At 40.3% G+C, this 23,168-nt stretch overlaps 1 protein-coding gene across 3 annotated transcripts in view; it reads right to left on the bottom strand.

Moving 5' to 3' along the window:
- Positions 1-1,497: 1,497 nt before the first annotated feature.
- SCN11A (sodium voltage-gated channel alpha subunit 11) overlaps positions 1,498-23,168 on the bottom strand; it is a 146,255-nt gene continuing 124,584 nt past the window's right edge. For 2 of the 3 annotated variants that reach the window (XM_008530272.2, XM_070577209.1), the window contains 7 exons: positions 20,915-21,016; positions 20,158-20,424; positions 19,141-19,194; positions 16,388-16,529; positions 10,541-10,641; positions 6,252-6,522; positions 1,498-3,153 (listed from right to left, as the gene is read on the bottom strand). In XM_008530272.2, coding sequence (XP_008528494.2) covers positions 2,129-3,153; positions 6,252-6,522; positions 10,541-10,641; positions 16,388-16,529; positions 19,141-19,194; positions 20,158-20,424; positions 20,915-21,016 — 1,962 coding nt within the window. In that variant the 3' untranslated portion in view covers positions 1,498-2,128. The remainder of the gene's footprint in view (positions 3,154-6,251; positions 6,523-10,540; positions 10,642-16,387; positions 16,530-19,140; positions 19,195-20,157; positions 20,425-20,914; positions 21,017-23,168) is intronic. The other variant, XM_070577210.1, reaches the window with a different exon arrangement.

Raw genomic sequence — 23,168 nt, 5'->3', positions numbered from 1 at the left:
GAGAGCTCTCTCTGGGGAGTATGAGCTTTCTAGCACCTCTCCAGGATTTGGATAAGTCACCACTTTCTGCTTGGCTCTTCCCCCTTAGTTCTCTGGCTCTTTCAGCACCAAGCTCACACACAGATCCTGTGCAGCTCTTGCAAAAGAGCATGTCGGGCATTTGCTGCCATCTAGTGAAGGAAGCGTGGCTCAGCCTCTTGCTAAAGCCAAGCAGATCCTGCGCACTCCCCAGGAGCTGGTCCAGGAATCCAGCCCTGGTGAAAGGGGACCATCTGGGGGTGGACAGGTGTGTGTGGAAAGGGCCAAAGCTTCTGCACAGAATAGATCATATCCACGCCCCTAAATTGTAATCTGGAATGAGCAAGACCATATCCTTCTAGATCCTCCCCTTCCTCCAGCCAGGGAGGGATTCATTGCTACTGGAATGATGGCCAGCCGTCTTTTTGAGAAAACTTGGTAGGGACCTGTAAAACACCCAAAGTTCCTAACCAGAGGCATCTGTTAGGGAAGTCATAGGTTATCCCCAGTGCCTCAAGCAGAACTGGCCACGACTTTAGAACTGGTGATTTCACAAGGTGCTTGCAGCCCTGCATGTCTCAAAGGTTTCCTGGTTCGGGGACCACTCACTCCCCCTTCCTCAGCGTGGCACAAAGGCTCTGGCTCCACCAGGTGAGTGGCTACACACTTACTGGGTTACTGTGAGGTACAAATGAGATTATTCACGACAAATCCTTAGCCAGCGCCTGATACATGGCAACCGCTAAGTAAAAATTAGATACTGATAATGATTAGATAATGATATTATTACTATTTTGCCAATGCTCCAGGGTGCAAGGCTGCCTGCAAAACTCACGAAACTCAGGCCCTAGACATGACGACATCAAATTATGATTAAATCTTGTACACATTGAAAATAATCACCCCCTCAGCAAACCATAGCACCTGGTGCTGGCCTTCCTTCCACTGGACAGTGAGAAAAAGGTCACTCCAGGTCACTGATAGACACATCAGTTCCTCTAGCTTGTCTCAGGTACAGAATTCTAGGGCTATTTTTGAAGGGTTTTCCTCCAAACCCAGATTATTACAACGTAAATTCTTTGCCCCCAGTCCAGCCTGTTTTTGTTGGGCCTCTGGGCATCTCCAGTTTTTAGGGAGGTCCTGGGCTGCTCCTCGGGCCAATTCCTTTTGATAGGCCTAAGCTTTTCTCTGGGCTGCATTTCATGCAGACATTCAGCCAGAACTGAGTGTAGGGTTCACCAAATAGCTAAGGTCACCGGCTAACCAATATATGTATGGCCATGATGGGAGTATTCGCCACAGAAATCAGCAAGTGCCACAAATCATGGCTTTTTTTCTGAAGAGCCAATAGTTATACACTTATCAGCACACTACTGGCTCCCACCTTTAATTCCAAGCAAAGCACCACATTTAAACCACTACTTACACAACTACCAAATAAGAAGATTTTTTAGTGTACTATCTAAATGAAATGCACACTGAAAGTCTCATTCATTTATTTATTCACTTATTTTCCAAACACACATAACAGAGATTGTACCTGGTGGAAGGGTAGTAACTGACAAGTCAAGATCATGCCTTTAGGTTTGAAATAAACCCACAATATTTAATGTTGGTAAAAAATATCTGCAATAAGCTATTCATTTATTGGCAGTTTTTGAATTTTCACTTAGCTTGCAAAAGAGTTATATATAATAAGCCACACAGTTGTATTGGGGAAAACATCAAACAAAGGTATTGGGTAATGTATCGAGAAACATTTGGAAAAACACAATTTAAAATTTTAATATGTTTTTGTTTCTTATTCTTTTCTTTTGACATAATTTGAGCTGTGTTTCAATCCTAACATTAGTGTGTCCTCTACAGCCCTTTCCAGCGTCTTCTGCCTTTTTAAAACAGTACCAGTGGTTAATAGTCAGCCAGCCTTATCTTATATCTCTGTAAGAACCATTTGAAATGAACATTACAATGTCACTTCTTTTAGCCGGAGAAAAATGAAATGGCTAGTTCAGTGAGTCCACTGCTTGTTATTACACTGAGCTGTGGACCCCAGGAGCTCAGACTGGAGGTGAGGATATGAGGCTGTGAGGTAGGGGTGGAGGTGAGGGGCTCAGTCGTAGTGTACCTTGCCCTTGGAGGCAGAGTTGGACAAGTCCCCATTGCAGAGCATTTGGAATGGTGAAGGGGGCCTGTCTTCCAAAGCACACTTGGTTATCTTCAGCATGTACTTTCGAAAGGCCTTTTGAATAACAGCAGCACATCTTTCCTCTTCCTTCCTCTTGGTGGTGGTGACTATGGGTTCATATAACTTCTTGAAAGGGTTTGCTTCCATGAACTTCTCCTCCATCATTACTTTCATGCTGTCCAGGCCATTGGAATCACCAAGTACCCTAGTGGTGAAAGCAAAGAGAATATCCAGGCAGTGGAGGCGATCTCCACTCACCATGGGCAAATCCATTACTAGAAATTGAAATTTATTTGGCTTTGCCACACGCAAAGGCTCCGGAAGGGCATCCGCAAAGTCAGAAAGGGCAGAATATTTGATAAACTGTGTTGCTTCTGGGTCAAACTTTTCCCAGACTTCATAGAACATTTCAAAATCATCTTCACCCAAAGGGTCCTCACTTTCTTCAGTGGCTGTATTGAAGTTCTCTAAAATCACAGCAATATACATGTTGACAACAATGAGAAAGGAGATGATAATGTAACTGACGAAGTAGGTTATGGCTATGGTAGAGAGGTGACAGTTCTCTGAGTTGGTTTTACATGAATCTTTTGATTGCAGCATGGGGCTGAGGAGGGCATCCCAGCCTGCTGACGTGGTTATCTGGAAGAGACACAGCATGCTGCCTACAAAAGTTTCGAAGTTGAAGATGTCATCAATTCCAGACAGCCTCACTTTGCCAAAACAGCTCATACCAAAAATGGCATAAATAAACATAATCAAAAAGAGTAGAAGACCGATGTTGAATAGAGAGGGAAGGGACATCATCAGAGCAAAAAGGAGAGTCCTAATTCCTCGTGCTGCCCGAACAAGTCTCAGGACTCGGCCAATCCGAACCAAGCGGACAATTCTGAAGAGTGTTGGAGGAAAACGAATGTGCTCCTGTTTTTCTAAGGTGGAAACCATTGTACCTTAGGAGAAGGAGAAGGGTCAGTCAACTTCCAGCAGGCACACTGGTTTCAGACCCTGCCTGTCTCTCCTGCCTTGGAGTCTTAGTGGAACCAACTTTTCATCATGCACAAATTAAAAATTTTATTTATCAATATCTGGGAAAATATCTATCTGTGCCTTAACTTGGGAAATAATTTCCAAGGGCCATAGAATTTTAGATGGAACTTTAGATGGGATGGGATATCTAAAATATTGACGACACCTGAGGAAAGGAAAGAGAATGCAGTTTAAGGAAGACTTTTTTGTAAGTTGTCTCATGCACATTAGCTATGTTGGGTATCTAAAGTCATTCGTTGGGTAAACAAATATAATAGTTTTGCATATTGATTGGATATATAGATGGAAAACAGACAAACTGCAGATGGAGTCTTTTTTATTAAAGTGCAAGGAGAAATTTCTGCTACTGAAGGTTGGCTTGAGCCTGAGCTGTCAGCAGAAATTGTGGAACCCCTGACCATAAAGTTCCTTAAAGGTTCCTAGCTGTATAGAGGAACTTGAACACAGCCTGCTCCAGGCTAGGACACGGCTGCAGGGAGAGAGCGGTGCTGCGTTTCTCATCTCTGGGCTAAGGCTGTCATGAATCTTTCTTATTTGTCAATATATTCATTCCAAGGACTCCTGAAAACCGAACTCAAAGAGCATAAGGGACTAAATTGGAGATGTTTTCTCTGTTGCTGTAGACACCCCAGAAATGGTATCTCAAGCAGAAGTTTCTGCAAATAACTGAATATTTGGCTGAAAATGTCACCCAAGTGACACAAGGACTTAAAAGAACTCACATTTTGGCCCAAATATTACAGAATGGGTGAAACATGCTTGCCTTGTGTAGACATAACCTTGATGTTCCTCTAAGTCATTAGGGGTGACAAGTAGCCAAAACTATCTGCCATCACCTAACAACTAAAGAGAACTAGTTGATAATGTACTTCACAGACTGTCCACTTGTACCAAAGAAGTTTAATTCATATGTTAACTGGGCATCCAACCCTGCTGAGATGTGGAATTTATTAACTACCAATTCAGCAACAACTGGAGGAGGTCCAACCTTGAAGGCCTACCTCCTCCAAGAATATTTCTTTGAATAATCAAGTCCACGGTAACCTGTTCTTTCTCTAAGCTCAGTTCTGTGCACCATGAGATTTGGTGTTCAACTAATTTCTCTGCCTTCTTCTGACTCTTTAAGGTGAGTGAGTCGCCTTAATACCTGAATTGGATTGTTAGCTCCTAGAGAGAGATTCACTTTGACTCACACATTTTGTATTTCTCTAAAAGCTTAGGAAAGAGCTTGGGAAAGTATAGAGGCTAAGTGTTGGATGGCAAACCTAGTGGCAAAGGTATATAGAATGCTGTCCACATTGGTGAGTAGAATTTGGCTCAATGTGTGGATTTTCTTATCCATTGGAGCAAAATGCTATATGGTGTTCTTCAGTGGAACTGTAATTGCCTAGCAGTTGTTCAAAGCACAGAAGTCAATATTTCCACAAACTGTACAATACCTGGCACTGCCTGGAAGGAGTTCAATAAACAGAATGGAATGAATCAGAATAAATGGAATGAACGAGCTGCTCTCTGCCTATTGGAGGAAGGGCTCTCTAAGCTCTCAGAGGGCTGCCCCAGATTCATCCTACCGCCATTTTCTAACTTCACTGCTGCTGTCAATTTCACCAGGACTTGTGATTGGAATTGACTAATAAAGATTAAAGGTCTGTTTAACTGCAAGCACATGGAAGGATCTGTTGCCAAACTTTGCCTACATAAACCTCATGGCCTAGAAACCAGAACAGACTATGACCTGTGCCATTTTCTTGCTCTCTGAAACATCTGCATGGCTGCTGTAGTGATAGGAACCAAAATATTTTGATCCAACATTATCTGTTTAATGCATCCTTTCTGGAGCTAGCACAAAAGCTTCCACTTGAGAAATCAGTTTTTATCACCTTCATTGCTTTCTGAACTATGAGAAGGGCCTCTGGGTAGTTTTGCACAGAGTAAACTCTTCTGGTTTAGCCATGAAGAATTTAATTTCAAAGTTGGTGTGTGTTTTGTAAAAAGATATATGGTAATAACTCATCTCTTTCTCTTTCTTCTTTCATAAACCTTATAGCTAATCCTGTCTATGGTTAGGAAAAATATACTGATTATAGAGTGAGGCTGGTTGAATGGGGTCTAGGCAATAGAAACAGGCATAGTTCACACTGTAGTTAAGTTAACACGGGATACAGAACAAAGAGAAAGCACTGCTTGTCCTTACGACACACTCTTGGAAGCCCTATCTGGGTTGGGCCATGGAGGTCCGGCATAAGAGGTGAGGGAAGGTCCAGCAATGCCACAGGACACAATAATTGTGATCTGACATCCACATGGATTTTGTGTGTGTGTGCGTGTGAGGAAGATTCGCTCTGAGCTATCATCTGTTGCCAATCCTCCTCTTTTTTTTTTTTTTTTTTGCTTGAGGAAGATTAGCACTGAGCTAATATCTGTGCCAGTCTTTCTCTACTTTGTATGTGGGATGCCTCCACAGCCTGACTGATGAGTGGAGTAGGTTTGCACCTGGGATCTGAACCCACAAACCCAGGCTGCTGAAGCAGGGTGCCTGGAACTTTAAGTACTAGGCCACGGGGCCCCCACATGGATTTTGAACTAAGGAAAAACATGGGAACTAAATGCCAAAGCCTTAAAACTATAGCATGCACGTTAGGGTTTATAGTTGCACAAAAAAGATAAAACTTTGATTCAATTACCAGGATAAACCAGATACTGCCACAAAAACTTTTAAGTCATCTTAATTTTGTCTATTTCCGTTGAATAAATGATCCACATAATTATTTAATTTTGTATTTCAATTGTGTAGACAGTCAGGGGAATGGAAATTACTCTGTATCTCCTACCAACTTCCCAGTAGAGAATGGCATTAGTACGCTTGCCTATTTTTTCAGAAACCACATTAAGCCTAATTTGTTGGTTTACGGATAGTTTGGACATACTTCCAAATGATAAGACTTACAAATTCACTTTTGACTCTCAGATTAAAGCCCTTCTGGCTGCCAATTTTACTTACTAACAAGAGAAAGGAGCACAATCACACAATCAAATAAATTCCAGCCATTGGTGAAGTAGTATTGCCTCAGAGCAAAGATTTTGATGAGACACTCAATTGTAAAGATGACCACAAAGGTCAGGTTGAGATGCTCGAGGATGAGTCTTTTCTCGTCTGACTGGTTATGTGATTCAGCCATCATGGTAAGCATGTTGAGGAGAATGAGGATGATGATGACGATGTCAAAGACCTGGTTTGTGACCAGGTCAAACACAAGTCCCTGGCATTTGTTCTGAAAAAAAAAAAAAAAGGAATCATAGATCATTTTGAGTTATAAAAATAAAAAAATAAAATCACATATGTAGAAAAGGCACATACAACAGAATTTGTCCTCTCTTACGATCAAAGCAGTTTCTTAAAAAATGCAGACTCTTTCTACAGGGCAAGAAATTCTTGTATATATACTTTCATTTAAATTTAATTAAATAACTGGTTTTAAGTTGTAGGCTTATAGCTTTAATTCCATTTTAAAACAAAAAATATAAATAAATTTTTTAGTAACAACATAACTTTTATGTGATGGATGATGTTGTTTTGCTGAAATAAAACAGCTCATGTTGGATCCAATAATAAAAAGATGAACTTTGGTCTCTATATTTCATCTGTTTCTGTATTTTGACTTCAATAATATTAATGCAGAGAATACCCGCTCACATAATTATGTGGGACAAAATGGAATTAACATATCCACGTCTCCATTTGTCAGTTCAGAGTAATCAGACCTTATACTTAACCAAAACTCTGTATTCAAGCAATTCTTGAATGCCAATTTTCTAATTCTTGTTCACTTGAAGATAAAACTAGATAAACAGGATTCTGATCCAATGATTACTAAAAACGGAAACAGAAAAACTGATTATTTCATATTATTACTGATGGCGAATTTGCATATTGGTTTGTACGTAGATGGCCATACTGCTACAAAGTGAGTATGTGCTAATTGATCTGATACAGGTTCTAACTCAAGTTTGCCTGCCTAATCGACCACGTGCAGTGAAATTACTCACTTATTCCACTACTTTCTTTAATCTAACTGTTGTGAAGCACTACCTTGTTCTTCACTTAGTGGAAAACTTTTCTTAAACACAAACTCAGACACTGACTTTGTATGGCATTCTTGACTATACATTTTTTTTTTTTTACAATGTATGAATATATTAGATTATTTTATATTATCACCTAATCAAAATATACATACCCTATTCTTTTTAGAGAACTCACAGATCCTTAAGAATTCATCTATAGAACCCCAGGCATCTGTTATGGTAATCCAGACAAAAGATGATGTTGGTTTGTGGTGTAACAGTGGAGAAAGACATAAGCATTTAGGTTTAAGAGCTAATATGGAAGTAGAAAGAAGAGGAGTCAGAGAATGTTTGAATGGAGGAGGCGATGGGAAATTTAGGGCTGTGGCTATCATTTCTGGTTCGTGGAGCCATTCAACCAGCCAGAGATCAGAGGATGAGGAGTTTTGGAGGGAGATAATAAGATCTGTCCTGAGCACGTTGAGTCTGAGGTGCCAACGGGCCATCCAAGGGCCACGGGCAGGTAGAAGTATGGGTTTGGAGCTCAGTTGCAGAGCTGGAATGCAAATGTGGAGTTCAATGGAACCAATACTGATATGAATTAAAACCCTTGAGAGTGAATGATATCACACAGGGAGAGCCTGGGGAATGAGGCGAAAGAGGGCAGAGACAGCATTGGAGGGATACTGCATTTGAGTCAGTGTCTTTCAAACTTTGCACCAGGAGCCCTAAAGCTTTTATCAAGGAGTCTGGAGGAGAAACTTGAAAGTCAAATGCACTTACTATGTGAGAATGCATCCGGAAAATCAGAAAGAACCTAGAGAAAAGATATTTTTAAGGGTGCTCTCCAGGGAAGCAGAAAGAGGGGTGAGAATAAATGTGAAGGAGGGTAAGCATTGGCCTTATAGTTCAACTCTAATATTTAGACAAATGGAGGAGATTCAGAATGTAAGTAACCTAAAGTGGTAGATGGTGAAAAAACATCGTACGTCACTTTAGAATGTATAGCGCCTCCTATACTTCAGCATGATTTTTAAACCCAGGAATGAAGTAATATAGGGATGCTTCAGGAAGAATCAGAAATGATTCGAGACCCCTTGCTCTACTGCTAGAAATGACATGCATCACTGCTCAGGTTAAAAGAGCTGTATTCCCCCCCTACACAATTGCTATTCATTTGTTCCAAAGTCAAAAGATAATATTTAGATTTTAGAGATTAAAAAACACCTGTGGGGAGGTGAAGTTGTAACTAAATGGTTAACAGCTGATTTGAAGTCTTAGCTCAAACTCAGGGACATCTGGGGATCTGATGTGGAATTTATCTCATGCAACTCTGCTCTCCGGAATACAGAAGTTAAGATAAACGTACAGTGTTAACTGGTGAGATTCTCCTTGGTTGCTGGAATCTCTCATTGTAAGCCGTGATTGGTGAGCTATGGATACACAGGGAGGGCTGTGGCCCGGCTCCTCCTCCCAGATGAGGCATGTGATAAACATGCTATAAAAGATAGTTAAGAAATGGAGGCGACAGCTTTCTTGCAGTAAAGAAGTCCATGCCCTCTTCAAGCGCATCTCTTGAAGCCTAGCATGTCCAGTGCAGTGGAGAGGCCTAGAAGCTGCCTCTCCATCTTTGCAACTTCTGTTTGGCTGTGTGCTGCTTTGTTAGCTTCATATCCTTCATGAAATAAACCAGTAAATATGTGGGAACATATTGTGTCTCACGAGTCTTTTAGTTAACTCCAAATCTGGGACCAACTGGTGCTGAGTCAGTGGGTGCATAACAAGCACATGTAAATGAAAACTCTCTTCATCTTTTCCATTGGTTCAAGTTCAAAGAGGAACTTCAAAGGGAAACTAGTACTAGAAAGTGAGATTGGTACTTAAAAGCTAGATGACTTAGGTAAATTGAAGTTCCACACACTGTTGACAGATTAAACCTCCCCAAATAGAATTTTATCACTAACTCCTTGGTCAAAAAAATTCTTCACTGTATAAATTCTAAACACTTGGCCCTGAAATTCACAGACATTTTTAGTGCGGTGCAAATATTTAATCCTAGTAGGATTGACCCTGTCTGTGCCCTAAAACGTATTCTTTCATTCAACAAATAATTACCAAGAACATACTTTATGTCAGGCCCTATTCTGAGTGCTGGGAATAGCACTAAATTAAATGCACCTTTGAGAATTTCGGGTCTGGTGTTCGAATGAAAATCTCCAAATCCTCTACATGCTTCAAATATCCAGCCCCTCTTCCATTCTGATTTCCCAGACTTCTCAGGCCCCACTCACCCTGTGCCTTGAAAGCCTTCAAACTCGGCTTGTCAGAGCTACCAGCTGTGCCTGTTGTAGTGCTTTATCAGCTACTGCTCTCAAACCCCAGCTCCTCAATTAGACTGCAAGCACAGAGCAGCGCTGGGGCAGAGCAGCGCTGGGGGCCGCTCCTATCTTGCCCTGTAGTAGTTGGTAAAGCAGAATTCATAGAGAGCAGGGGTCAGCAAACTATAGCCCGTAGCCCAAATCAGGCCCACTGCCTGTTTTTGCTTAGCCCATGAGCTCAGAATGGGTTTTACATTCTTAAATGTTTGGGGGAAAACTCAAAAGAAAAATAAAATTTTGACACATGAAAATCACATGAGATCCAAATTTTAGTGTCTATAAATCAAGGTGTACTGGAACACAGCCACGCACATTTGCTCTATATTGACTGTGGCTGCTTTTGTGACACAGCCACAGAGTTGAGTAGCAGCAGCAGAGACCATGTGGCCTGCAGAGCCTAAAACATTTGCTGTCTGACCTTTTATAGACAAAGTTTGTCAGCTCCTAATACAGAAAATTAATCATAAATACTTGCGAAGTGGAAGTGAGTATGCATGACCTCAACTTCACAGCAGAAAAAGTTGGCAAAAGATATAAATACATTTAAAATCGGTCAAGATTAAGTTAAAAGACTGCTAAGTTCACATGATTGCAATGAGTATACACTAAGCACTTATTGTGTGCTCATTAAAAAGTAAATTAAAGTTATTGCCCAAGTTCTTACTACTGAATTTGATTGTCTAATTTTCCTAAGGACTTGAGCCACATGCCAGTGTATTTGGGTTTTTATTGAGTTCTTAGATAGTGTCTGTACATTAAAAAAGTAAAGGAGAACAGCATAGCAGACATTTGAGTTCCTCATGACCATGAATGGATTATGTATTTAGAATTAATCAATTGCTCTCACCAGTGGCCTTGGAATGGGCTTCTGAGGTTTTTTGGATCCTAATTTTTTCATTGCATTATAGTATTTCCTCTGTTCTTCTGTCATAAAAATGTCTTGGCCACCTAAGTATATAGAAAAGATGAGAGCTAACTATCATTAACAGTGTTTTGGAAACAAGTTCTGAATTTTCAGAAACAGTCTCAGTTACATTACATTTCTATCAACAATTCCTAAAATTCTGATGGGAAGCAAAAGAGGCTGAACTCTACGGGAGGGCTGAAAGGGAAACAGGGTTTAAACTATGGAATAGGGAGAAATGGTACTTTTATCAGTTGTAAAAAGAGAAATCCCTTTTTATAATACAAACAAAGATTATAAATTCTTTGCAAACATCTGCAGAATCTTTACAAAAATTGAACGTATTTCAAGTTGCATAAATCAAACCACAATGCAATAAAAATAGAAATTAGCAACAAAAATTTAAACAAGAAAATCCCACAAAGTGCCAATTAAAATTCTCTTAAATAAATGAATGCATATATCACTACTAAGAAAATTTCATAAAATCTGTCCAGAGCCATTCTTAAAAAAAAAAAAGGAAAAAAGAAATCTTTAAATCTTTTCACTACCGAGCAAGAAAAAACAGAAAAATGAACTAGTGTTCTCATTTCTGGAAATTTGGGGGGTAAAATACGCAGAAATACTGAGTGAAATAGAACAGATTTTAAACGTAAAGCTGAACCTGCACAAAGTAGGGAAATCTCCAAGGTCTGAAAATCAAGAGAGATGAAAAAAGACAGAATTGGAAATTAGCCCTGAAGCCATAGTTGGCCTAAGAGCTTTTGCTAATCTCTATAAAAACTAGAAGCTTGGGCTTTAATAACCACAAAGATGTCATGGGAAAAGGCAGCGAGCTTATGCCAAGGTCCCTGCATGAATAGGGAACTCTCCAAGGGCTGCCAATGGAAGGGTGAAGAAGACAACAGAATCTGTCTCTTGGCAACAGGAGACAACGAGGAAACTGTCTCAGTGTGCACTACAGGTAAAAACCCAGCCTTTCCTGATAATTTGTAAATCCAGGCCTGCCTTGATGAGGGTGTAGGGTGTGAATTTACACCACCAGTATGGGCCAAAACTATACAGCCCTAAGACAGTCTTTTCAACAAATGATGCTGGGAAAACCGGGTATCCACATGCAAAAGAATGAAGTTGAATCCTTATCTAACATTAATTACAAAAATCAACTCAAAATGGATCAAAGACATAAATGTAAGATCTAAAAACGCTTAGAAGAAAACATAGGACAAATCTTCATGACACTGGATTTGGCAATGATTTCTTTGATATGACACCAAAGGTACAGGTAACAAAAGAAAAAGTAGACAAACCAGACTTCATAAAAATTTAAAACTTTTGTGCATCAGAAGACACTATCAATGGAGTAAAATGGCAACCCACAGAATGGGAAAAAAATATTTGCAAATCATATATCTGATAAGGGATTAATATCCAGAATTCATAGAGAACTCCTAAAACTTAACAAAAAAAAAAAATCAAACAACCAGATTCAAAAATGGGCAAAGGACTTGAACAGACATTTCTCCAAAGATATTCAAATGGCCAATAAATACATGAAAAAAATGCTCAACATCACTAATCACTAGGCAAATGCAAATCAAAACCAAAATGAGATACCACCTCACACCCATTAGGACAGCTACTATCAAAAAAACAGAAAACAAGTGTTGGTGAGGAGTAGAGAGATTAGTACCTTCATACACTGTCGGTGGAAATGTAAAATGGTACAGCATCTGTGGAGAACAGTATAGCAGCTCCTCCAAAAATTAAAAATACCATTACCATATGATCCAGAAATTCCACTTCTGGGTATACACCCAAAAAAATTGAAAGCAGGTCTCAAAGAGATTTTGCACACCTATGTTCATAGCAACTTCATTCGCAATAGCTAAAATGTGGAAGCAACCCAAGTGTCCATTGATGGATGAATGGATGAGTAAAATGCGTTATTCACCCTTAAAAAGGAAGGAAATTTTGAAATATGCCACAACATGGATGAACCTTGAGGACATCATGCTACATGAAATAAGCCAGTCACAAAAAGACACATAGTGCATGATTCCACTTGTATGAGGTACTTAGAGTAGTCAAAATCATAGAGACAGAAAGTAGAATGGTGGTTGCCAGGGGCTGGGGTAAGGGGGAATGAGGAGTTATTGCTTAACGGGTCTAGAGTTTCAGTTTTACAAGATAAAAAGAGTTATAGAGATGGGTGGTGGTGTGGTTGCACAACATTACAAATGTATTTCATACCACCACTGTACACTAAAAATGGTTAAGATGGTAAATTTTATGTTAGGTGTATTGTACCGCATCAAAAAAAATTAAGAAAAAAGAAAACAGCCCTAGAAGTTAACCAGGTTGTTTCAGGATGCCTGGGAGACACAAGCGTCTTTTGTAATCATATGCATCATGATACTATTAATATTGTTGTTCTGAGACTGTCCTATGTGTGAGTTGCGAGATAAAGAAAATGAGCAATTATGGAAAATTTTAATGCTATCATCTCCTGTGCCTGTGAGAACCAGGTTTATTGGTGTAGAAGAGAGAAGATACAAATGTATCAGAGAAGAGATTGAGTAAAAACCCTGTAGTCTTGAATTTGAATGATCAGTATTCATATTTCCACATATATATTTCATTGTAGTCCTAAATTTCGAAGCTCTGTCCACTGAAAAAGCTTAGAAGCAATGACAACGAGCGTTCCAGATTGTGGTCTTGGAACATCGCCTCCTGCAACAAAACCAGCACTCCTTAGAGAAATGGCTGATTCCAGATCTGGGGCAGGAAGAGAATGACTTAGGCCTGGAACATCTTGTCATTCCAGAGAGCAAGGAAGTCGTCAAATGGGAGGACATAATTTGAATCCTGATTTGAAAAGAAAAAAACTTTAATATCAATCAATCAATCAACTAAAGAATGAATAAATAAATATAAGAAGGGCCAGCCCCATGGGTGAGTGGTTAAACTTGCACTCTCCACTTTGGTGGTCCAGGGTTCCACTGGTTCGGATCCGGGGCGCAGATCTAGCACCGCTCAGTAAGCCACCCTGAGGCAGCATCCCACACAGCAGAGCCAGAAGGACCCACAACTAGAATATACAACTAGGTACCGGGGGGCTTTGGGGAGAAGAAGAAAAAAAAGAAGAAGAAGATTGCAACAGATGTTAGCTCAGGTGCCAATCTTTAAAATTAAATAAATAAATAAATATAAGAAAACAAAAGACAAGGAAATCTGAACATTGGCTAGGTTGTGACAAATTTAAAGAATTCACGTTAAACTTTTTAGATGTGACAATGGAATTACGGTATGTTTAAAAAGAGATATGTTCTGAAATATCTGTGGATGAAATGAGATGATGTCTGTGATTTGCTCTCTAAAAAAATCTGGTGGCAGGATCGGATAAGGGCATAGGTGGCATAAGGATGTTCTTAATTCAATAAATCTTGTGCTGGGTGATAGTTATTTAGGTTCATCTTAGAACACTCTTGTGCACGTTTGAAATTTTCTGTAATAAAAGGTAAAACAAAACAAAACAAAAATGCTAGGGGCTGATCAAAACAGTGATTTCAGAATGTCAGCTTAAATCTAAAAACACAAGGCCTGACATCCAAATTGCAGGTGTTGACTGCAACCAAACTGCCTGTTACAGGGGTGACTCTACATAGCACACCCCCAAGTTACAGCAGCAACGCAGCTGCATAGGACAGTGAATGGCTCTCCCAACAGACACCAAGGCTAACCTGTATCATAATACATTCAGGATGAATTATAAGAGTTCAACAGAAAAATTAAAAAGAGCCACAAAACAACTAGGAAAACCAAAAGTGAATATTTAGTTATCTGATTTTAGGATTGAGAAATACTGTCAGTTCATAAATGCAAGAACCAAAAAGGACAAGATTGGCTGTTAGACACCAAAAAAATGCTAAATGTCTGTAAGTCAAAATGTCACCACAAAAATAAAAGAAGTAAGACCCAAATTGGATTTATTATATAAAAACATAAGAAAAAGATGACAGTCAATTTTAAAAGGAGATAAGGGCTATAAATAGATAATACTAATGGCCATCAATCAACCTGTGAAAAAGTGTATAACCTCACAAATGATCACATAAATGAATATAAAACAATGAGATAACAATTTTACCCATCAAGCTAGAAAAGATAATAAATTATAAAAATCAAAATGATATAGAGTAAACAGGCATTTTCATATCTTGCAAAAGGAGAGTACTTAGCACAGCATTTTGGCAATAATATCTTTAATGCCTTAAATTCTAGGAACTTCTCCTGAGGAAATAGTCACAGATACACAGACAGAATTTCAAGAATGTTCATGATTGTTTTAGAAGAGCAAGAAATTTAGAAATGGCCTAATATTGAAAAGAGAGGGGAATGATTAGCATAAATTACAATCTATTCATAATATGGGGTGTAATTCAGCCCTGAAAATTCTTATAACAAAGATGATTTCATGACATGGGCTCACAACTAGTGGGGAGGAAGGGAAGCTAAAAAATGAAAAATATCGTGCAATATCATCTGTGTAAAAAGAATACATAGTTAGAAAGTAACTGGAAGGGATTGTACTAAATGATGAGGCTTAATCTAAAAGTTATCATTTGGTGGTGACAAATAGAAATGGCAAACAATAGGATACACTGGAGTATATGAGGAAGCCATTTGGTGTAAACCTAACTCAGCCTGACTTTGTTTTTGCAAAATGGCCTGACACGGCCATTGAGCATGCATTATATATCTGCTTTAAGCATTTCCTATGTCCCAAAGACAAGAATAAATGGCTTTAAGATAAAGCTGCAACTTCCCCCACATTGGCATTTCCTTAAGGATAGGCATCTTTCCCTAGGCTAGGGACTGATTGCTGCGCTCACCTGTGACCACCCAGCTCAACACAACAGACCTGCCACCCTGCTGTGTCCACCGGGACCACAGACCTACTACCTGCTATGTCCATCAATTGCTGTGCCGAGAGATCAGTCTCGTGACTATTGTAAAAGGGACATTTCAGTCATGTGAAACATGCTCTTTGAGGGTATATAACCACTCTGTACACCCCACTTCTTTGGTGCCCTTCCTTCCTCGGGGAAGGAAGGCCCTGGACTATGGTCCTCACATTGTGGCTCAGAATAAACTCACCCCAGTTATCATTTATAGATTGGGTATGGATTATTTGCGTCGACAGTCATCACCTTGGGGGTGATTCAAATTTTCTTTTTATCTTCCTTTATTTCTCACATTTACTACAAAGCTCCTATGGATTATAGAATCAGAAAAATAAACTTCTGTTTATTACAGCACATGGGAAAAATATCTCCCTAAAACACCTTCCTCTTCCCCAACTATTTTCTTTCCAAGTAAATTCAATAAATCTGCTGAGACTTGGGTGTTGAGACCCAGGACACAGGTTTGCTGAAAGAGGAGAGTTCATTCTTTTTATCCTGGATAACAAGGTACACTGGAAAGGTTACTAGACTATAGCATCATATATGCTAATCCTGGTAGTTGTCTTTCTATTAAGCTTCAACTTCAACAACATCCTTTGTTTAAGAGGGTAGAATGGACAGTGAAAACAATGATTTAATAAAACCCAGCTGTTTTCAGTCCCTTTTCAGCCGTATCTTTAAGAATCTTCTCCAGGTGGTCTCCTCTTTGTTCTTACGCAGATGATAAAGGCTACTTTGCATAATAATCTAGACCAGAATTATGTTCCATTCAAGCCCTTTGGAGAAGAGAGGTGAAAATACCAAATCAGGACAACCCCCATACTTATCTTTCTTTGCTGTTGGTTGAAGTTGTCAATAATAACACCAATAAAGAGATTCAGAGTGAAGAATGAACCAAAGATGATAAAAACTACGAAGTAAAGGTACATGTATTTGTTGTGCTCAAACTTTGGCTGTTCCCATTCCTGTGAGGGATTTTTTAAATGAGAGAAGAAAACAATTACTGGGGGAAAATATAAGCCATTTTTACTGTCTTATCAAAAGACCAAAGTGTTTCTCAGCAGCAGCATTAACTACACTGCCTCCTCCAGACAGCCTTGGCCCCTGCAGGGAGTGCTTCTTTCAGTTTCCTAGTACAGCTTGAGTGGTGCCATGCAGTGGGGAGGGGGTGTAGCCAGAGGGTTAGGCTTTTTCTCCTAAGCAATGAAGAATCATCGAAAGGCTGTGAGAGAGAGGAGTATCATGATCATGTGTATCCTTTGAAAAGGTCTCTAGGATGTCTGCATGGACACATAATTGGAGGGAGCCAGACTGAGATGAGGCCACCAGAGAAGGGACATGCTCACCTCAGGCAGAGGTTACTGACTATCAACTCTTGTTGAACAGCTATATCCTCATATAGAGCCCACTGTTGTATTTAGTCTGTGCTTATGTCCTGTCCCTCTTGAATTCCTAGTGCCTACTCTACCTTGTGACATGTAGATTCTCAGTACACACTGAATGAATGAATGAATGAGTGAGTGAATGAAGGAATAATCAAGCTTTGGAATGCACACAAATGGACTACAACCAAACTCCCCCAGCTCAAGGTGTGACCCAAAGCATCAGAGATTCGTTTCCGCCAAGTTCTTCACATTGTCCTTGGCTTTATGTAGTTTGGGGATAGGTGGCAGGAGGATTTCTCTTTTCTATCCCCTGATCACATTGAAAGATACAGCTATGAGTGCTGATAGCTCTGTAATCTGTTGAAAGTATTTCTGATATTTGTGATTCAACAACCACCAAATAGACTGCATAATACAGGTAAATATTTGAAAATCCTAGGTTTCTCTTTTGCCTTGAAGAGTACCTGACCTTAGTCCTAGTTGACTTGAGGCATCCACTTGTTTGAATCAAGGATAGGGATTAGCACGGAAACAATACAATGGACAGAAAGAATTAATATTCAGCATCTGACATTTAAAATAAGATTATGCAGTGGGCTGATAGTCTTGCAAAGGGAAGTTCAGACAGAAAGAGGGAAGAACAAAAGCTCACCCCACTTGTACCTAGAGAATTGTCAGAAAAAGAAACAGAGAGACAGAGGACATCAGAGCCATGAGATGTGTGTCCTGATTCTCCCTCTTTGGATTTGGAGAGGGACTTGGAGCCCAGCAAACCGAGGGGAATATGGAGGGCAAAGAGGATGTTCTCGTTCAACTTATGTATTTTTCTAAGAGGAAACTGCTGCTGGGAAGGCCTAGGATACTGAAGAGTCTGGAGTCATATAATCAGACAGAGAGGTCTCTTGAACCTTTTTCAGTTCTCATGTCATTTGGACATGGGGTTGATAGCCGTGGGCCTGCCATAGTGGGCTTCATAGCAAGGGATGGGAATAGACTGCAGGGCTACGGACCATGTGGAGGATATGGCAAAGAATCAGTGTTTGAGACCAGGAGGAGTCAAGAGGGGAGAAAGGCCCATGGTGTCACCAGTTACAGCTTCAATATTTGAGACCAACAGGATGTTTTGTGGCTACAAAGACAAGGGCCATTATGCCAGAAGCCAGCACCCACCAGCTAGACTATGCCAGGACCAGTATCAGGACAGGCACCCCTCCACGCTCCTCCACCACTTATCATTCACTCAGGGAACATATATAAGCCACACACCTCTTCCATCATACACCTGCATAAGATTTCCTTCCCATCCCCCACCTCCACTTCAAGAGAGATGGATGCCTAAGGTAAACTAGGGTGAAGGTCATGTACTCAAACAGATTTAAAAAATGAGCACGTTAATATTTTAAAACATTTCCTTTGTTATAAATTGCCTCTACTACTATTATAACACTACTCACACCGCCTCTACTGCTTCTACCATCTCACACGTATTGAACACCTACTATGTGTTAAGCATTAACTCTGCACTCTCAAACAGAACAGCACACACATGTGTGATGATAGGGAAAAAATAAACAATGCTAATTCCATTCTTGATTCAACTATTTGCTCATGCTTTGGCTTTGGGCAACACCCTTCCTTTCTATTCCTCAATTTTTCCAACTGGGAAATAGACATGGAACAGATTGCTGAGTATTCTCCCAACTTTGGGAATCCATGATACTTTTTATTTAACTGCAATTTAACAGTTGACAATCATCAGAAACCCCTTTAGCCTCTGGGGAGCCTGGAGCCATAGGAGAGTCTCTCTTGCTCAGACCTGGTCCAATCTTAATGTTTTCCCAGCTAAGGGAAAGTACCCTTTGAAATTTGGCTTCTGCCTGTCCACCTAGTTGGAGAAGTGGTAGGAGAGGAAAATCAAGACATCCTGTGGTTCTGTTGTTTCTGGCTCCACCTCCTACATGAGTGGTTTCTCTTTGGTTACTATGGAGAAAGAGGACTGGACTTCAGAGCACATTAGGATGCACTACTCTTGGGAGGATGAATAGGAACCCTTTTTATCCCTGTTTCATAGTGTTTCTCTCAAGGGAAACAAGGCAAAGAACCCTGGCCACTGGAACTGTGAAGAAGGAGGTTCCATATAGTCATGATATTTGACATGAGCACTATAGAACATTGTGGAACACAAGCTCACCTTTGTGGAATCAACAGCTGCATACATAATTTCCATCCAGCCCTTAAATGTTGCCTGCAACAAAAGCAAAGAAATACGATCACAATTATAGACTTGCTGTCAACAGGCAAATGCCACTCAAAGGCAAGCGAGGTCCAGTGGGCAGATGTATATAAGATGATGTTCCACCCTTCCAGGACAGACTGTCCAACAAAAGAATAGTAGAAATGAATTCAAGGATGGCTATCTTGGTTTTTTTCTTCTTCATTTGTACAAGATAAAAAGTCTAAAAACAAAAGAAATTTCTGCCTTAAAAATTGCTAGAGGGGCCGGTCTGGTGGCGCAGCAGTTAAGTTCACACATTCTGCTTCTAGGCAGCCCAGGGTTCACTGATTCAGGTGCCAGGTGCGGACATGGCACTGCTTGGCACACCATGCTGTGGTAGGCGTCCCACATATAAAGTAGAGGAAGATGGGCACGGATATTAGCTCAGGGCCAGGCTTCCTCACCAAAAGAGGAGGACTGGCAGTAGTCAGCTCAGGGCTAATCTTCCTCAAAAAAAAAAAAAAAAATTGCCAGAGAAGCTATGGTCCAACTGCCGGAAAGAGCCTTAACCAGACATCAGCTGGTCAAGGCTCTTTTCTGATGCTACATAGCTTGCAGTGTCTGTCCAAGACCTGGCAACTGTCGTTTGACCCAGGACTGACTTCCAACAGGGAACTGTTACTAATGGTGTGGCTTAGCATCTGAGGCTCCACTTCTCTCTGGCTGGAGCTCTGGAGAGCAAGGCTCCACAAAGGACAAGATGAGATACACAGCCCCTTACAGAGGCATCACTTGGATGTTGAGGCTCAGTAGACTAAAAAGTTGGAGATGCTCAGTGGGGAACAATTCCAGAGGGGATTGGCTCCCACATGAGGAATTGGGATTTGATTGTATTATCTCATGGAGGCACTGTATTTTTATTAGCTGAGAAATGATTAATGATTCTTTTAAGTTTTCTCCCCTCAGAGTGAAAAACATAGCAACGGTACTTACCACTTGCAGCAGGGCGAGGTAAGCCATTCCCACATTGTCAAAGTTGACTCTTGGGGTGACCCAGGAGAAATTTTCACTTTTACAGTGGGTTATGTTTGTAATGAAGCTGTAATTTATAGTTGATATTTCTGTTCCATTAACGCATCTTCCAAATTTTCCACAAAAGAAGTTTACTCCCAGGATACAAAATATGAGCCAGAAAATGAGGCAGACAAGCAAAACATTCAGAATGGCAGGTATGGCACCCATGAGAGCATTAACTACCACCTTAAGGAAACAAAACAGAAGGAAATCATAACAGATTTGTGGGACTCACCAAGCTCTTGATCCTCCCAGGATGGGCATGATGTGCAAGGCTGGATCTCTTGGAGCTCCGTCTTTACTCTCCACCCCCTACTCCCCTACCCCTCACCCCACGGCAAGCCCTGCTCTCAGCTCTATACATAATGGGTCTTTCTGTTGTCACCAAGGATCACTTGAGAAGCGTCCTCTAGTGATGGTCTTAGAGACTTATGGGACACAGCCCCAGGTTTGAAGGGAAGCCAGAGCCCATCTCAGTGCTGTCACAGAAGCTCTTTTAGGATGGAGACCATATCTTAGACTTTTCCCCATCTCTCAGATTCTAAGCAGTGAGCTAGATGGAAAGAAGGGCAGGAAAAGATTGGCAATGTAAGGGAAGCCCAGCTGAAGAAGAGCCACTGGCCTCTCCACCTTTCCCTGCTAGATTACCTTCCTCCCATCCACCTGAAGAACGTACCTTCATTCCTTCAAACTGGGACAGCGCTCGCAGGGGCCTCAGTGCTCGGAGAGTCCGGAAGGACTTTGAGACATTTAAGTCAAGGAGACTGGCCACAGAGACCTGGTGGGAAGAGATGCCACAGGTAGTGCAACTGACTTGATGCTCAGGGAAGCCAGTATGGGGTTGAGAGTACTCATTCTGAGAGACAGATGCTTCATGCCCACGATGGATTATCCAGACACAGAAAACAGCCAGACCCTCCTGGAAAGGGGACGGCAGGTGGAGAGGCTATTTTTCTCTTTGTCTGGCAAAGTTAGAGCCCATACAGGTGAGAATGATGCATTTATATTATTTGTTTAATGAAAGACAAAGAAAAACTGAGAAATTTTTGTAAATTAAGGAAAACCAAAGACACATGACAATGATATGTCGTGAGGGGTCCTGAATTGGAACATGGATTGGGGGGAGGGGTAGGTGGTGGTGGGTGGGTAGAGAGAATTAGTCATAAAGGACCTTGTTGTGACAATTGACAAAATTTGAAAATGGATGTGGGTTTTAGTATTGGACCATGTTAAATTTCCTAACTTTGATAATTGTACTGTGACTGTGTCAGAAAATATCTTCATTCTTAAGAAATACACCCCAAAATGTTGAGGGGTAAAGGGGCATGGTGCCTGCAACTTAATCTCAAGCAGTTTAGAAAAAAGCAATAGAAAATGACAAAGCAGATGGAGTAAAATGTCAGTAACTGGTTAATCTGGGGAAAGAGTATAAGGAGTCCTTCTCCACATTATTTCTTGCAACTTTTCTCTAAGTTTGAAATGATATCAAAATAAAAAGTTACAAAGAAATAATAAATTTTCCCTCCCTCAAATAGCTCCTTTTTGCGAAATTAAATCCAATTTTCTCTCGGAACATGCTTCTTCCCAATGGGACAGGACTGAGGATTGGAAAGCTCTGCAAATATACTAAATTAAAACTTAACTAATATGCTAAACTTAAGCTGATGACCACCATTTGTAGATTTTCAGCCATTCTCTCTCATTGATTATGCAGCCTTCAGAGGCTCAGCTTGGAAGGGGAGTTGCTCAGCGAGACAGGAAGTGAATTATGATACTCCTGACTAAGCTGATGTCGAAGTTCACTGTTATCTAAAAACACCCCCCACTAATCTTGCCAAGCTCATTGCAGTAAAAATTTGCAAATTGAGAGAAATTAAGTGAGTTAATATGACAGAATAACCAGATTTTAAAATTTGTAATCAATTTTCTTTTAAAGTCACCATCAATTCAAAATGTTTTTATTTATAATGGTTTTTAAAATAGGCCTTTTGTTTGTGACAGCATTGTCTGTTGAGAGACTTATTTAAGCAGCTGTTCCCCCAAGTACTCCTTCTACCTTGTTCCTAGCGAGAGGGAAAAGGATGTCAGAGTTTAGCGGCTCTTCTGACTTTACCAAATGACTGTTATCATGGGTGGGGAAGAAGTGTTCCTAGAGGGACACTGCATATCTTTTCACCTGGAATTTCACCCCGTCTCTGTTCCACCAAACTGCGAGGCTTCGATGAGACACATAGACATAACAACACCCACCTTCTTTCCCACTCTACAGCATTCTTCAGGGTGGGAAATCTGCCAGTTTTATCTTATTTTTTTTCTATCTAACTTGCATTTATCTGTCTGAACTATATTTTTGAGATACATCATGTTGATATATATGCTTATAGTTTGCTCCTTTTAACTGTTGGGAAATATCACAGCATATTCATATTTTATGACTATGAAATCCATTACCCCTTCGTGAATATCTAGGTTATTTCTATTTCTTTGCTTTTAGGAACAACAGCAAACTGGACAGACACGTGCATTTCTCCTGAGTACATACACAAGCATTTTGCCTGGATTTATAACTAGAGGTAGTATTTCTGGATTGTAAATCAGACTCATATGTAATTTTACTTAGTGCAAAACTTCCCCCAAAATGACTGTACCAATTAAATTGTTAGCAATGATTACAGACTCCACTTTCCTATGTCCTTCTCAATATTAGATATTATCCAATTTTAAAATTTTTGTCAATATGATAAGTAAAAAGAAGTCTCTCATTTTAATATGCACTTCTGTGCTAAGTGGTGATATAACTAACATGTATTTCTTCATACATTTACTTGCAACTCGAGTTCTTCTGTGAATTGCCTGTCATCCTTCTCCCATTCTTACGCTGGGTTGTCTTTTTCTCATTATCCTGTAGGGAGTTTTTATATACTGTGGAT

Source organism: Equus przewalskii, chromosome 15 (genome assembly GCF_037783145.1).
Source record: "Equus przewalskii isolate Varuska chromosome 15, EquPr2, whole genome shotgun sequence".
Classification (NCBI taxonomy): Eukaryota; Metazoa; Chordata; class Mammalia; order Perissodactyla; family Equidae; genus Equus; species Equus przewalskii.
This window is presented reverse-complemented; position numbering and strand designations above follow the sequence as displayed.